The sequence below is a fragment of the Pieris brassicae genome, chromosome 12 (assembly GCF_905147105.1).
Source record: "Pieris brassicae chromosome 12, ilPieBrab1.1, whole genome shotgun sequence".
In the NCBI taxonomy this organism is placed as follows: Eukaryota; Metazoa; Arthropoda; class Insecta; order Lepidoptera; family Pieridae; genus Pieris; species Pieris brassicae.
In genome coordinates this window covers 8549751-8567568 of record NC_059676.1, presented here as the reverse complement: position 1 = coordinate 8567568, position 17818 = coordinate 8549751, and the positions used below count along the sequence as shown (strand labels likewise).

The window sequence follows — 17818 nt, the reverse complement described above, 5'->3', positions numbered from 1 at the left end:
ACCTGTCAACGGTAGTTAGGCGCCCATTTTGAAATGCCTGGATAAAATATTCCCGTAAAACATTTGAATTATATTTATTTAAACTAACCCCTGTTCTAGCATAAATAGATCATACTACAATATTTAATTTCAACAATATCACATTCATGCAGATCAAAATGGTTTTTATGGCAAAAAAGCAGTTTACTAACTTGATTTTAAAAATGTGCTTGGTCAAGTACCCGTTCGGAAAAACCCTTTGTCGACAACAACACACGTGAAATGCAATTTATTGGCTGATTTCAATGTATAAGTATCGTGACTTCATATTCAAAGAATTGTACAATCTTTGTTTTTTTCCATGGAATATACCTAGAGAATATTAACCACAATAGTAATCTGTTGCAACTTAAAACTATCTTTAATTCTATTGAGCTTCATTGGTTAATAATCATTAATTTAGCTAATTTAGCTGTACATTAATTTCATATTACGCCCTAAATTACGATATTAAGTGTAAACAATATTTTCCCGCGAAAACCCACGAGAACGTCATTCTCCTTTCCAAGTTTTACAACTGTTATTCCATTTTTTTTATTTTCGCTCCAGCTAGGCTAGAGTCTTTTGACTATGTCTATACATATGTCTAACGTATATTTTTTTTAAAGAATATTTCATAATTTTGGATTTTAGCAAAACGCTAATTAAATGGACAAGCTATCCAGCTCGCCTTTTTTATTAATTTTATTACACTACGTTCTACTTATTAATGTTTAATTAAAAAATATAAAATTTTAAAAAAATGACACCTAGTGACTACCACGGGATGGATGTCCTAGAAGACTGCAGTATCGTGACAGCAGGTGCAGGACTAGCCTTACGCGTCCATCCTATGAATGAGGTGATAAGACTCCAACTTCCAAACAGCATTTTTTTCCGCACCGAGTACCAATGACGCAGTTTTATGGATGCCGTAAAGTCCGTTTCAAATTCTTGTAGTATGATTTATGGAAAACCAGTTTAATAAACGCTTAAAAACTGGATTTTATTATTTATTGATTGACGTACGAGGCGGACCTAATTAGAACTAAAAATAACTGTACCTACAAAAATATCTCAGCTTTTTTGTATATTTGTTGTATATATGGCATTGATTATTTCATGAATTTTTTATATATCATAATAATAATATATTGTCATTATGAATGCTCAGCTAAATGAATACATATGGCAACTTAACATCAATTTATATATCTTTTTTATTTTGAAAGATAATTCGTAGATCCACATCGCCATAATTAAATGCAAATACCAGTGAACCAGTCGGAGATTCGATTTTTTAATTCAGATTTTCTAAACATATGGCTGAGCACCAATGACTTTCTTTCTATATGACTATTAAACATTCACTCGAACAGTGAAGGAAAATATCGTGAGGGATCCGCTTTACCGTTTGGTTTTAGAAATACTTGAGTGGGTAGCTGGTTCCCACGAAAGCCATGAAACAGACTAATATTTTCTTCGCTCTTTGGTAACATGTTTCCAATGCATGTTATGGTAATGTGCGGTTGTTTTTTTTTTTTAATTACCTGAACAACAAAACCTCGAGAACACTCAGCTGTAAATTATAAATAATTTTTATTACTTTTCCGTAGATATAACAAACATGACGTTCTACTAAACTTGCGGGTAATTAAGCGGCAACGATACCAAGATTTCGACTCACGTGACTCGAGTTCATATCATTCCGCGTTTCGTGTGCGTCAGATGGACGGTCACTAGTCGTGTAAAACGTTAACACGTTGTTAAAAATTACTTTGCAATTGCTAAACACTTTTTGAACGGATTAAAGCTATGTATTATTATTAAAAACTTATAATTATTTACATAATTCTAAATTTTAAATTTTTTCCGACATTTCGCGTGCTTTTCAACGTGTGTGGTCACGGTGACGCACGCTGAAAAGCACGCGAAACGTCGGAAAAAAAATTAAAATTATGTAAATAATTGTAACTTTTTAATAATAATATATAGCTTTAATCCGTTCAAAAAGTGTTTTTCTTAATGTGTAAAAGCTATTTTAACAAAAGACAATACTATTTGCAATTGTTTCTATTTAATTCCTACCAACCAAACAATAAACAATTATAACCAAAACAATTTTAGTGACAATTCTGACGCTTACATGAAAATATTCTATAGCAATGATTTTAGCAAACATTGGTATTTTTTTTAAAATAATAATTTAAATAATTTGATTTGATGTCCATTAACAATATTATTGTATACATTATAAAACTTCTCGTGTTACAGGGTTTCTAAGCAAACTCCTTCGAAAATGCTTGACGGATTTTATGCATATTCTTTAAAACTGAGAAAAAGGCGTTAAGTATTTTTAACCATAATTAATAATGACATCTAGTGGGTGGTAATTTTTAAACCCCAAATGTGCCTCAGCATCAATGTATAATAATAATGTTGGTACTGTAGTAATCTTAGTCAGTTAATCCAACCAGTTGGAGTGTCAAGCTGCATTATCAGCTGGATGAGCCGAAATCGTGGCCGCGCTATTAAATAGAACATTTTTACCCCAGGTATCTGCACTTCTGAGCTGGAGAATCCATCACTGGGTGTGTTCGAGCTCGAGCTATCACGTATATTATGGAGGAAAAGAAAGAGTGTACTCCTCCCGCAAAGACAGGCAACGCACCTACTAAAATCTTTGTCCATGGCCCCGACTGCCCAATTTGGGCGTCTCGTTTGCCCCACTATAAATAAGTATCCTTATAAACTATACAAAATCTTCGACCGTATAAATAAATGTTAACGCTTTTCCACCTTAATATTTATTTAGATTTGACCAATTTTCGATTTAAATATTGATATATACATTCTAGACTGCTAATTGGATGATTATTTATACAATCATTAATTAAATTGACGTAATTAATAATTTACTTTAACCTATTGCACCTCCTGTAGAGCAGTGTTGGCCTAGTGGCTTCAGCGTGCGACTCTCATCCCCGAGGTCGTAGGTTCGATCCCCGGCTCTGCACCAATGGTCTTTCTTTCTATGTGCGCATTTAACAACGCTCGAACGGTGAAGGAAATCATCGTGAGGAAACCGGCTTGCCGTAGAAAGTCGATGGCGTGCGTCAGGCACATAAGAAGATCACCTACGTGCCTATTAGATTAACAAATAATCATGAATCAGATGCAGAAATCCGAGGCTCAGACCGTAAAGGTTGTAGCGCCATAGATTTTTTTTACTATTGCACTTTCTGGGATGTTTTATTAAAGTATTGTGTTAAATATAAAATCTTATTCCAGTTGAAATGTTTAAATTTATAGTTTTTAAACTTGTCAGTTAAATATTTTATTGCGCTTTGTTATATGAACTGTTATTACTAAATTAAACCAATGTTTTTGTGAACCAGAAATAAATAGTTTTGAAAATAATCTTATACAAGTATTCTTCATAAATATGTATTTATAGCAAAATGCGAAACAATTATACTTACTTAGACTAACTAGTAATATATAAGTAACAAATTACAATACTTTTAAAAAATTCAATCTTTCATGAAACGGTTAAGCGAACTCATACGAGGAATTGGTGACTGCTGGGAGTGGACAGCTCCATTCAAACTGCATGCTTCTGAGATTTGAAATACTATTCACCCAAAATACTGCTAGAAATATGACTATGCCGTCTGGTCCAAAAGCATTTAGTGCAAAGTAGATTTCACATTGCTATTTCCGTAGTACAATACTGAGACATTAATTTTATTTATACTGAACATCAGGAACCAGGTACTCTTTTCTACTGGAACACACTCTTTGTGTCTCCATTTATCAAGGAAGAAGTATGAAGTATGAATAGTTTGCAAAACGTGACAAAATATTCCTTATTGACAGCTTCTGTTGCTTCTGACAGCGCTGTGTAAAGTTATACAAACATTAATTATTCCTTTTAAAATTAGGTAAAAGATCGGTATAATATTTAAATATTATGATGCTCTATGGGTGTGAAACGTGGAATGTCACTAAAGACGCACCGACTTGAGGTATTCATCAACCGCTGACTTCGCCGTAATTTGGGTATCTACAAGATCTTTGAGATCTGGCGACGTACAGTTGCAGATGAAATAAAGAGTCGAAGACTTGGAGCGAGGTAAAATACGAGGCTCAAGACCGAATGCAATAAATATTATCTGTGGACGACCTCTGCTCCATCTAGAGGTTTAGGACATTGATTATTTTATTTATTGAAACACGTTCGTCATTAGTACGTTTCGAGCAAACCCTTTGAACTCATTGATTGCATCAGTTTTAAAATAATACTCAAATATAACGCGTATTCATTTTGTGAATTGTAAAAATGTCTATAATAGATAGTTTCTCATCATCAATCACCATTCTCCCGGAATAGGAGTGATCAAACACCTTTAACCTTAGAAATTCCACTCGATTATTTCCAAAAAAAACGGAATTTCAACTTAGGAGACCTTCCACTGTGGCAATAACTAGGCGGCAAATGACTCACCCAATGTTAGGTGACCAACCATAGACACACACGATTACAGAAGGCTCACAATAAGTTACCAGTCTGTATAATTCTTATTATATGTTGTTCTTGCTCCCTAAGTCGTATTGGTTAACTGTATAGATGGCGTAACGCCACTTCATATGTTATGGGTATAAGGTTTCATATTTACAAAAAGAAACAAATAAACAATTATAAAATTTATTTGTACATATTTACATATTCACTTAATCTATAACCACTAATAACGCGTGTTTGTTATCCAATTACACAAGTCTGTGCAATAATTTACTTATAGCGTTTGTGAATCACATTATTATATGTGCATGTCGAACCCAATTTGTGTAAATTTAAAGGACGGTTAGACGGCTTTGTTAACTTAACTGTCATTTCCTCAGATTCGCTTTTAATTAGAAAAAAAAATCATTTTTTTTAAACAAAATCCTGACGCTCACATCCTTGTGCAATTTTGCGCTCATATTGTGAGAAAATATAATCTGTGAGAATCTAAAACGAATGACGCAAGACGCGTCAACTGTCATTCGTCAATCAGACGTAACGTGTCAACGGGCATGGACTAGAGACTATTGACATGATTGATACATTTTTGCCGGGTAAAAACACACGAGGTAAGGTTCTAAGTTGAGACTTATAAATGTGTCAAAAATAAATAGGATTTTGACGTAACGGACCTTGAATGCAGCAACGTCGCATCGCACATCGAGTATACATATCGATTAAACTATACGAAATACGTTATTTTCCAGATTTGTCATAATGAAGTCACCTCGAATTCTTTTATTAGCAATATCGAGGTGTTGAACAATGATCATGCATTTGTGCCTTAATAAACCTATAATAATTAACAATATTTAAAATAATCAGGTAGAGTTAAAGCGTTTTCGAAATTAACTATATATATTTCGATGTAATGATCAGCTATCGTATAAAATTCGACTGTGATTGGTCTAACTAATTGTGTCGCAACTCACTAGGAAGGTTGGAAGACCTAAAAGACTATGGGTTCATGATAATCCAGCATACACATGGCTTGAGACAAAATCACTTTTCGACATGCGTGTCCCACTTACGCAAAACAAATACTTTCTATACAAATTTATGAGGCGTTGAGTACCAGGAAATATTAGGAAAGGATTATATTTTTGTCATCAAACATAGAATATGTCTGTACTGGATGCTGTATGGTCAAGAGATTCCAGAGATAGAAAGAAGCGTAGAGAGCTGGAACACGTAGGAGGCCTACAGTGCACAAAACATGTAAAAAAAATTGTATGACCACAGAAACAATAATATAATAAAAGTTTTAAATTGATTCAATTATTATTATTAGAATCAGTCGCAAATTTCGCTACTTAACACTTTCCAATTCTGCGCAAGACCAGATAGAAACGAATGCAATTTTTTTAAAATAGTTATAATTTTTTCAATTAGTTAAATTATAATTATTTATTGGCATTTTTATGCTGTAGCCTTCGACCAATCACAACCAAATGCGACATGACATCTGTCTTTTAAACTACCTCCATTTATATACACTGCATTTCCGTTTATTTTCCACTCGATTTGAGATTTTTAACATATTGTTATATAAATATATCGCAAACAGAACCGAACACATTTAAAAAACTTAACCAAACATAACATCGGTAACAATTTTAACGTGAGTAAACCTTACTATGAGTTTATCATTGTATCGTGTAGCTCCTTAACTAGTTCGGCCAGCTCCGCTGCATCGTATCCTAATAATTGCCGCAAATCGCAGACAAATTTGTAGACGAACCTGCAATACACATATAAACATACAGCAAAGATATAAGTAGATATAGTATTGTCTTTTGCTACAATAGCTTTTACAAATGTGTAAAATTTAAAATTTAGAATTATGTAAATAACTATAAGTTTTAATAATAATACATAGCTTTAATCCGTTCAAAAAGTGTTTTTCTATAATTAGATATGTTATTTGACAAGATTTTTAAAACCATTAGTGAATAAGAATTTATTTTTGAAGTGAAAACTTCTTCAGCATCGTTGTGATTTGAAAGTCGATGAAACGAAAAAAAATGGCACTACAACATTTTTAGGTCTGGGCCTCAGATTCTGTATCTGTTTCATGATCATTTGTTAATCAAATAGGCAAGTAGGTGATCAGCCTTCTGTGCCAGATGCACGCCGTCGACTTTTTGGGTCTTAGGCAAGTCGGTTTCCTCACGGTGTTTTCCTTCACCGTTCGAGCTAATGTTAAATGCGCACATAGAAAGAAAATCCATTGGTGCACAGCCGGGGATCGAACCTACGACCTCAGAGATGAGAGTCGCACGCTGAAGCCACTAGGCCAACACTACTTTTGATGAAACGAAAAAGCGACAGTAAAAAGATACAGATATAAATTCATAAGATTTAATTTGGGAGAAAATGAGATAGGAAGCATTATATATATACGCTTATCTGATGTTAAGTTATACCGCTGCCCATGGACTCACACTGCTAGAAGGCTCGAAAGTGTGTTGTCAGCCTTTTAAAATTAGCTCTTTACTTGCAGTTTGGTAGAATATAAAGTTAAGAAAAACAATTTTTATAACCAGATTAAAGCAATTTATATTATTATAAATTTAAAATTATTTACATAATTCTAAATTTTAAAAAAAATTCCGACGTTTCGCGTGCTTTTCAGCGTGCGTGGTCACGTTGACTACACGGAGACAAGAATATAAAGTATTATTTATTAAGTATATCAATTAATATAGGACATTTTGAAATAGATATACATAGACGAGCCAGAAATATGCTTAGTACAGATTATAGCCGGCCAGTCAATCGGCTAAGCTAAGCAAAATCGTATGACATACCTCTTTCCAGGTACTTTGGCGATCATGTCCCCGTCATAGTAGTATCGTAGAGCGCGCGATAATTTCTCATAATTCATCGCCGGCTTGTGTTTCCTTATACCCCATAAGGTGGCTACTCTTTCGGGATCCAAGAGCTTGAACTCGCCACTCGTACCTGGAATTAAAGATTTCGATGGTCGAAAAATTTGGCTTCGAATTTGTATGGGAATGACATTTGCTAACGCGTCACGTGACCATTTCCATACAAATTTATTTAGTCGAAAAGTGATTTTGTCTGAAGCCCTGGAATTATTCATATATATATAAAAGGGTAGTAGAGAACTGAAAATGTCTAAGTCATATTTTTGTTAGATAAAATGGCGGCATTGGGTTTTCACCATACCATGGAAAAATCTTTAAAAATATGTCTTATTTATACTGAAGGGGGGTATATTTGCAATTTTTAATATATTTAAAGAAAACACTTTTTTACCGGATTGTAGCTATGTATTATTATAATCCCAGGCGCTTGATAAATCCAATAATATCGAAACTTAAACCCCAAGATAATCCGCGAAAATAGAGGACACCGTGAGTCATTTCTTCAAAAACCCGTCATCTTTTAGTCGATACCAACTCCGGGGAAATTAATACAGATAACACAACTTTCTCTGCAGCTGTGATATTTTTGACACTCAACACCTTTTGTCTTCAGTCACTGTGACTACGCAAACTGTATGTAAGTGGAAATATAAAAAAATATAAAAAAATTCGTAGGTTTTATACTTAGTATAAAGTTTAAAACTATTTAAGAATTTAATTATTAATTATAATTTAATTTAATTTACACTGTGAGACGAGAATTTTTTATGTCTAAATATTATATATCTAGTTCCTCCGTTGTGGCAGATCTAGGTACGTACCTTAACTTTTAAATTTTACAATTAGCAACCAGTTAAATATGACTTTCTCTTTCAGTAACTGCAGAAAGAAAGAGACGAATATATATTTGACAGTACTCAAAATTCATATATATTTTTAATACGTTTTTGTCACAAATCTTGTACTTCGAGGTTATACATACGTGGAGTTAAACTCACCTTCCCACCGTATAAGGTCATAGTGTTCAGCGCTGGTGAGCAGCTCGAGCAGGAACTGCCATAATTGCACTTGCCCGTTATTGCCCGTTCTAGGCGACATACGGGACCAGTCTTCACTATTTGGCGGACATATTATTACCTAAAATAATCATTTTATTCAAATTACGCCAATTTAAAAAGAATAAAAATGTATATTTAATTACATTAAAAATGCAAAATTGAAAAATTAAAAACAACAAAAATGAGTATTAATTGACTTATTCATCTAAACGTTGATGATAACGAGACGCAACAACCTTAGCGGTCTTGGCCTCAGCTTCTTTAATCTATTTCATAGACACATAGAGTAGCTTAGTCTGACAGATGTCATCGTTTGCCACTGTGGAATGTCTGCCTTCATTCTAGGAGCAAGCTTATTGCGCACATAGATACCAAAATTCCACATAGGTGGGTGTATATGTAAAGGCCATATAAACGAACTAATTTATAAAAAATAATTTAGTCCAATTGCTTTAAGTCCTCATCTCTCTCTCTTTTCATCATAGCCTTAACTTAATTTGTCAGAAAGAGACAAAAACTAAAGCAAAGAAATAAGATTGAAAAACTGTTGGCATGGATCTTTCAGAATTAAAACTAAATTAACTCTGATGAGACAAAGGCTAAAGATATATTGTTAAACAAATGTCCAGCGAATCGTTATATATCAATCTTCTTTGGGTGTGTGTTTTTATTAAAAACGGCTGAACCGATTTTGATGTATACCTATTCAAGTGGAATCGAGAATTGGTTCGATTTACAATTAGATTTGTATTTAAGACGTGTGTACGTGGACCAGGTCTTTCGGATTCGCTAGTAAAATATAAAAACGTTTACCTTATTTGGTTTCCTCTTGATAGCGCATTGTGGAGTTCCTAATACTTCTTTGGTTTGAGGCGCTTCGTTATTTTGTATCACAGCTGTAAAACAATTCAGTTTGAATGTTTAAAATATATTCCAACTTGCTAAGTTCAAAATAATATATCATTAATAAAAAAATATTAAAGTGTGTTGACTAACGTCGTCTCTTTCTGACAGACTACGTATACGCACGTGTACACGTGTGATAAAAAGAGACAGACACTGCAATTTGTTATTGTGAACTTCACATCGTAAAGGTCGAATTGATTTCAGTCCAAATTTTACTTAAATATAATTTGTATTGGTTTAATGAATAACAAATTACGTAATATATTAAAATTGAATATAGTTTAAGAGTTTGAGCTGAATTGAGGTGAGGACACTAAAGCTGAACCAGGGGGAAACTGTAAAAATCTAAATATTTAATGATTTTATTAACATTCAAATAAATACGTACTCACCAATAAATTTACATTTCCTTAAAAGTTCTAAATGCGTCCAAAATAGATCACCTGGATCGGATGGAACTTTTTCTCTGGAAAAAAAGAACAAAGAGCTAAGCAAAAAGAAGGAAAAGAATACATAAAAGTTTTAGCTATTGTAGCCAATATACTATAGAGAGCATTACATAACCCTCCACCACAAGGCAGTCGCGCCGCAGCGGGTATGCATAACGCAATTCCCCACGAAAATAAAAAATATCACGATGTTATGGTTAGACGAAAGGCAACAATTTTTTCAAACTAGTCCAATCGACACGATTCGTTACACTCGACCAATCACAATCAAACGAAATACGGGATATAAATCCAGCTCTTATTCTTTGTATTATTATATGCTTTAAGATTTGATTAGGACCATGATACAGATCCATATAAAGATAATTTATTGCACGTTCTTGCCTGTTACGTGCGCCGTTGATAACTGGCAGTAAACCTATATACCTAGGTAACACTGAAAATGTTTAGATTTTGCAAAATGGCTTAATTTAGAAAGTTGACAATGCTTTTATTGTTTTTCGAAGTAATCTCCGTTCCTCTCTACACATTCGATGCAACCACTGAGAAAAGCGGTGGGCCCATTCTTCCTTAGGCATTATCGTCTATGGCATTGTCGTACGCTTTCGGCTCGTAAAGCAAATTTTATCCCCAGATCAGGACTGTATGGCGGATGACTCATTATCTCGACACATGCGATAGTCAAATATTCAACAGTCGGTTTTGCGGAGTGCGCTGAAGCATTGTCTTGGTGAAGGAGGATCCTGCTTCGAGGGCGCTGCAGTAGATATTTTTCAAGACAACAGGTAAACAGCGATTGACATACCAGTCTGCAGTAACATTCCTTCCTATCCTCTATAACAACTGCCGTGAAATGATCTTTCCGACCAAAGAATGAGCCAATCATCTTTTTCCTTGACTTCTTCCTTTCTTTACCTTAGTTGGCCGATCCTCGAAAGGAAACACCCACTGAGCTGATTGTCTTTTGGTTTCGGGTTCGTAGCAATATGTACAGCTTTCATCACTTGAGACGATGTCAAATACAGCATTGAACTTATCTAACATTTGGCGACACCAGGCCACGCGAAGGTGATACTGGTCGTCGGTTAAAGTATGGGGAATCCATCTGGTACAAAGCTTACTGATGCCTAAATGTTCGTGTCATATTTTTTCAACTTGACTCTTACCAATGCCTAGGCTTGCCCGTACCTGCTGATAGGTCACTCTCTTATCTTCTTCTATCATGCGTCGAACAGCACTGATTTTATCTTCAGTAGTCGCTGTTAAAGGAAGTCCCTAACGCGAATCATCATTGAGATTGCTACGTCCACGTTTAAACTCGTTAAACCAATTGTAAATAGTGGCACGAGATGGGGCTTCATTAAGAAATGCTAATCGAAGCCTATCATTGCTTTGTTGTTGACTGAGCCCATAACGATAGTCATAATAAATCATGGACAAAAAAAATCTAGCGTTAGGATCATTTTCACGTATAACAAGTTTTAGATTTGCCGCCAATTCACAAAAAAAGTCAAATGAATGCAATATACTACATTAGGTACCAAAGAGTTCTAAAATTGAAATTCAAAAACGTTTTCATCAGTAATGTTTCTAACTGGCCAACTCTATACATTTTGAGTGTTACCCACAAATATATAAATTAAAATTAATGTCTGGACTGATTTGGCTCATTGTGATCTTGAAATGTTTGTGGAAGTTTAGAGACGGTTTAAACGGCGGGAAAACGTAAATAGGTAAAGAAAAAGACTAGAAACAACAAATAATTTTTCCCATAAAAATGTTCCTGGCTGGAAAATAATTTTTCTTGTATTGAATCTTTTTCTTTTTAAAAAAATGTCACTTGGTTGTATACATACATATATTTATGGCTTCAAAAATTTGTCTCACAGCTGTAGTATGAGTTCATTAAAAAAATTATATATAGTATTGCCTTTGGTTAACATAGCTTTTACACATTGAAAGAAAACAATTTTTTAAACGGATTAAAGCTATTTGTATTATTATTAACTTATAATTATTTACATGTGTATATATATAGGTAGATTCAAGTTCGTCAAGTCTATTAAGTAAATTAAAATCATTTAAATTCTTAACTAACCTTTATGAATAAAGAATATTTTACATAAACAGACTTACTTAAAATCCAAATGTGTAATATTACAAAGATCCCGTCCCGTTATATTCCACGCGGAGAGTTTTACACCTGTCAAATTGAATTGACGCACGGCCCATTGTATCCAGAGCTTGACGTGTTGTACCGACCTGAATTTATCTTATATTTATTCACAAGAAAAAAAAAACTTGAGTAAAAGATCTGTTTTAAGTCTCTAACTAATCTATACCAGAAATGAACGCAAGGTTATTGTAATACTATTTACATTTCGCTTTTCTACAGTCGTACTCAGCGAGGAAGTTTATACTTGTATATACAGGGCGTCCCAAAGTTATGGGACATGCAGGAAAGACTACCTTAAATATCATAGAAAGGTCTTACTGAAAGAAGACTTTATGTTGTTTTTAGAAGTTAGTAATTCTGCATTTAATTTTTTTTTTTAAATTACTTGCCTCGTCTGGGAATCGAACCGACTTAATTGTACAAAAACACCCTAATTTTACGATGCCAATCAAAAGAACGGCCCAAAACTAATAACTCTTCTTAAGTAACATAGTATTTTAAAAGAAAGGAACAGCTTGTTTCAATTCTTAACTGTCAAATTTTATTTAAATTTGTTCGCTGGCGTTAGGAAAAAGCTAATATTCTAGAATTCTAGAATTCTTTTTTTAGGAATCAAAACTATTAAAATATCAACTAGCTTTGCATGCATTGAGACGTGTTATTTTATATGAGATTGCATCGATAAGAATAAAAATTATGCAATTTACATTTTATGAGGGTAGCTTACAAATGAGGGTACTACCAAAATATCTCACCAATTCAAAGGATCATCTGGTATTTTCGCCTTAGCATGTTCAGATTTGAAGTGTTCATCCACAAACCATTTCACAGCTACTGCGTGTGGCGGAGACACCTCCGCCTCATTAGTTTCCATTTCTTGAACAGTTTCTACTTCTTCAGCTATGTGCGTTTCTGGTATGGGGACTGGTTCTGTTTCGACTGAAATTGTAAATTATTATATATATATATTAGTACACATAAGTAAAAATCGACGTTTTTCTGCTTCTTAGTTCCTACGAGTTAACGATGTAATTATAGCCAGAGTAGGTTGATATATTTATTTGTATTGTACAAAATTAATAAGTTTAAATATAGTTTGTATTGATAACACGGGTCAACATGAAATTTGACTTTGATTGCAAAGCATTAAATTTCGGTAGTTCAGGTCGTAATAAAACGGAAAAAAAATATATGGCATGAAAAACTTTGCTTTTGTGCTTAGAAGACTGATTGAACAAAATTTTTAAAAATCTCGGATTTTAATTTTTGATTTAAAATAAAACTATTGAAATAAAAATGTTTATTATTTTTATTAAGTTTTACTATCAAATTAGCTTACAGAAAAGTGGAAAATAACTTAAAAGTGCACACTTTTACTTTTTCTTTTATGTTCATAGCTACTTTCTCTCAATAAACCCCAAATATAGTCGCCCATCATGTTTTCATTGTATTGGCCTTGATAGCGTTGTTCATTGTTTATTATAACTATCACAAAAGCAAACTTTATACCGAAAAAAGGTATTTTCTTTTCGTTTTTGTGCATAACTAACTGGAAAATAATAGTATAAAGTTTAGGACAAAGAACGAAAATTTTTTTGTAGTCGTGTAATCTATAGCTTATATTGATATAGCAAAATTATCAAATGTGTAAATTTAAATTTATTTTCTGGTTCCTTGATTTTGACGATATAAAGAAATGCAAATCATCACGCGATATTCAGATGACGCTTTTGTCGACAGACAAGCTATAATAATACATTAAAATAAGTTGCTATGGGAAAATCTCGAAGACGGCTTGACCAATTCGAGAATTACTTTGTTTATTCTTTGAACTAAGAAAATAGAAAAAATATAGAGAAAATTTTTAATGACAAAAAATTTAATATTTCGTATGCGGCATAGCAAAACTTTATATATTATATGTTTTTAAGCTACTAAAACTCATCTTAAAGCAAATGGAAGTTGGCGGAAGCCGCTTATTCACAAAAATACATACCCTCACACTACTAATCTAGAACGAAATTGAAAATAAAGTATGGACAGCATTTAGTAGGCGTCTTTGTTAAAAGAGATTTTTTTATGTAACAGGGGGTAAACGGACAGGTTCCACTTGATATTAAGTTATACAGAAGGCTCGCAAGTGCGTTGCCATCTTTTAAGATTTGGTACGCTCTTTTCTTGAAGGGCAGGTAGTTCACTTTAAATAAACTTTACGCGTACATAACTTGACGTTTCGAGTGCTCTTAGTCTTTTAGGCTTTACGGTTTAAAGAGCATTTTCTAATAATAATAATCCAGAGGCGCTACAGCCCTTGTGGTCTGGCCTCGGATTGCATAGACAGTCTTCTGTCTGATACATACATGTAGATTTTTGGATTTTAGACGTTTTCTTCAAATTCCTTGATCATACGAGCGAGGCATTTGCGTACGTAGAAAGTCCATTGGTGACCTAACGACCTCAGGCATTAGAGTCGCTGACGACCAACTCGAGCGAGTTTTCTACTCCTAAGTAAAATATTTTGACAGTACTATTTGACTTACGGTCATCTTCAACCGTCGGTAATTGCAGTAATTCATCATCAGGTTTTAAAACATCAACGATATTAATCTTTTTCTGAGCTGGGTGAAGTTGTATGTTTACTTGAACAACGCCTGATCCTCTTATACATTGCTCGACTAGTGTTTTGTGGCTCTCCAACTGAAAATTAAATATTACGTCTCAGTTGATGAATAGTTATAATAGTTTAAAAACGTACGTAACGTGTACGTACGTTTCAATGGGTAAGTTCGCATTTCAAGATACAACCTTGTATTTCAAGCCATAATAAGTTTTTGAAGTGAAACTTCTTTATCGGTGTTGTAAATAATTTACCGTCACATTTTTCGGTTACGCGTCACATTATTCCGTTACACGCCGTCTTTCTCTTGTCCCTACCACGGTTGATTCGACGAGATTCGAACCCATTATTAACAAAAATATATAAAGATAACAATGATAGTAATAATTTTATTACAATTAATGAAATTGTGTAATAATCTTAGTAGTAATAAGGTATACCTAATTGTATTATTTGTATTCACGTCTATGATAATAAAAGCCTTTTGTTAAACTTTATCTAATTTAACTTTATTTAACCAATTTCTGTAAAGTTGCATATAGTAGATCATTTTTCGAAAAATAAGGTCATAAAGAAGTTTCACTTCTTACGTGTGTCGAATCGACTCCCGGTGGGGGTCTTCCCTGAGAGATACTACCTCCATCGATTCAAAGTTGAGAGTGTTTTTTGTTAGACTTGGGCAAAAAAAGCCTCGTGAGCGCTGTCTAAAATATCGAACTTCATACAGAGAAAACAGTTTCACAGCTCTTGAAGCCAGATTTAGGTTGGATTAGGATTAAGACGTCTGGAGTTCTCGGCGCAACAAAGGAGTGGATGCCCCCTGGCCCCCAAACTATTTTCCAAACAAAATTAAAAAAAATTCAGACCAGTCAATCACTTATTTATTGTCAAACTAAGTAGATTCCTCACAAACACATAGAAAAGTTGTTTATTAGTGTTAGTCGGAATTCATTTTTTTTCTATTATGGGTCTTGGGAAAGTTCTTTTGTGGGGTTGTAGTCCTCCCCTAAATCAAGCTCAGCTGAATTTTGACATACGTGAGTCATAATTCGCTCTAAATCACGTTTCTGAATTTTAACGGTAGAGTAAGTAAAAAAGGGTATAACAATTATAGTAAACTCATGCAAAAACCCAAACTTTCTCCTATCTTCTCCAAACTTCAAACCTTGCACACTTTATAATACTTATACGTACATATATAATTAGTAATGTAAAGACAATGATGAGATGATACTGGGTTTTTAAATGGTTAGTTAATAAAATTTTAAATTTTCATATTTGTTCCGTTTTATTATATACATATATAGATGAGACATTAGATATAGGTATGCATGCCCAATTTGTTTACGGACACTCACTTTATCAGTGAGTTAATTTAATATAATACGATATTTTGTAACATATGTAACTGGTTCCGTGGTGTAGTGGTTATCACATCTGCTTTACACGCAGAAGGCCGCCAGTTCGATCCTGGCCGGAATCATATCTTTTTTATTTTTGTTTAAATTTATACCACTATTGAATATTTGTTTTCCTAAATAAATTTATGTTATCAATAAAATTAAATTATTTTTCTTTTTCAAACTCATTGAATATTTATTTAATTTTGTAATTTGTCTAATTAGAGGATGATAACAATGTCAAATAATATTTTTAAAAAAAATTATATATTTACCATTTTTGCATCTTGCAGCCAAAAAGTATAATCAGATAGATTTAAATTCAGTCTTTGCTCCAACATTGTCCTTAACTGTGACAACCTTGTTCTGATATCCATTATTTGTACTATTTCTTCTGAAAATGATAACCGATACATTTATTTTGTGCTTATACTGTTACAATAATATATAACTTTATAAATGCTTAATTTTATGTAGAGGTTACTTTGTTCTTTACCAATATACATGGCCACATACAAAGAAGTAAATTGAATAAAATACTCTATAAAACATTCATGAACGTAAATTTGTAATAATATGTGCAGCTCAGATAATATTACCAAAAGTATCTGTGCCTGGAAGAGCATCTTCATCTTCTGGTGTATCTGCAAAAACTTCCAATGGTGCAGCTTCTAAGATCTCTGAACCAGTTTGAATTAGACCTTGAAAAACCAAACCAGGAAAATATTAAGATGCTTATTAACGGATAATTTTTATTGTCACATTATGTTAGCGACAACAAATTCATATTTTTTGTTTTAACAAATTCTTGGAAAAAGTCTCATTCATTAATTACTTATTTAATAATGTTATATAATTTATTTAAGTATTGTATACATATTTAGGTAGGTTACAAGTTAGGTTTACAAGTTTCAGCTGTCACAAATTTTATTTAATAGGACAGTAAAATATTTTTTTTAGAAAAATGTACACACAGTAAGCTTCTAACTATTGCTTCTTTTAATATAGTTTCCATTTGATTTCTAACATAACATATTTCATAACTTTCTTACGAAAGTAAACCTTATGAAAAAAATACTATGAACTTTCCTTGTAAGTTACTGGTATTTTAAGTTTAAAACCATTAGTTTACAAATATACCTCAACACTAATGACCTTGTAAAGTATTTATGTTATCTTTCGGGTACCTCCTTGGTGTACAATAGAAGATTGGTACCTACATATTTAGCACTAGTACTTGTTACGTACCCAAGTCTGACTCTGTTACATATTGGGGAATTATGGATAAGGCATCACCGTCGTCAACATTTTCGTCATCAACGAAATTATTTCCCGTTTCCATTTTAATTGAACGCACACTCAGCAATTCATTTAAGTCCGTCACTTCCATTTTATCAGGCACGAATTAAAGTAACCGCGAGTATTTGGAACAAAAAACAAATTTTCAAAACAATTTTTGAGTTCTTACGAACTTTATCAAATGTTTATTTGAAAAATTATAGGAAAAGGAAATTGATTGTCCACTTCCGCGTGCGCTAAACGGGAAACCATGAATTGAATGACATTGACAACTCTTACTTCTGGCGCGATAATATTTTACAGAACAACTTGTGTCTATGGTTAAATATAGCTATGTAAAAAAAATATGTTTTACAATACAAACATTAATAAACCCAATGCGCTTATTATTAGCATAAAGTTAATGCAACACAAATTTAAAATTCTGTTTCACACCA

The 17818-nt window shown here is 33.1% G+C and overlaps 1 protein-coding gene and 1 non-coding gene across 2 annotated transcripts; one reads left to right on the top strand and one right to left on the bottom strand.

Annotated features, from left to right (window-relative positions):
- Positions 1 to 4712: 4712 nt before the first annotated feature.
- On the bottom strand, positions 4713 to 17617 carry LOC123717580 (DNA-binding protein Ets97D). The gene is made up of 11 exons (XM_045673664.1): positions 17331 to 17617; positions 16682 to 16783; positions 16358 to 16476; positions 14606 to 14762; positions 12821 to 13004; positions 12026 to 12151; positions 9833 to 9906; positions 9348 to 9430; positions 8475 to 8613; positions 7396 to 7549; positions 4713 to 6326 (listed from the first exon to the last, which is right to left on the bottom strand). Exons 1-11 carry the CDS (start codon positions 17470 to 17472, stop codon positions 6221 to 6223), a joined length of 1386 nt encoding a protein of 461 aa, XP_045529620.1. The 5' UTR covers positions 17473 to 17617; the 3' UTR covers positions 4713 to 6220.
- Trnav-uac lies at positions 16093 to 16165 on the top strand. Its single transcript has one exon. It is a non-coding gene; the product is annotated as a tRNA-Val (tRNA).
- Positions 17618 to 17818: the final 201 nt, after the last annotated feature.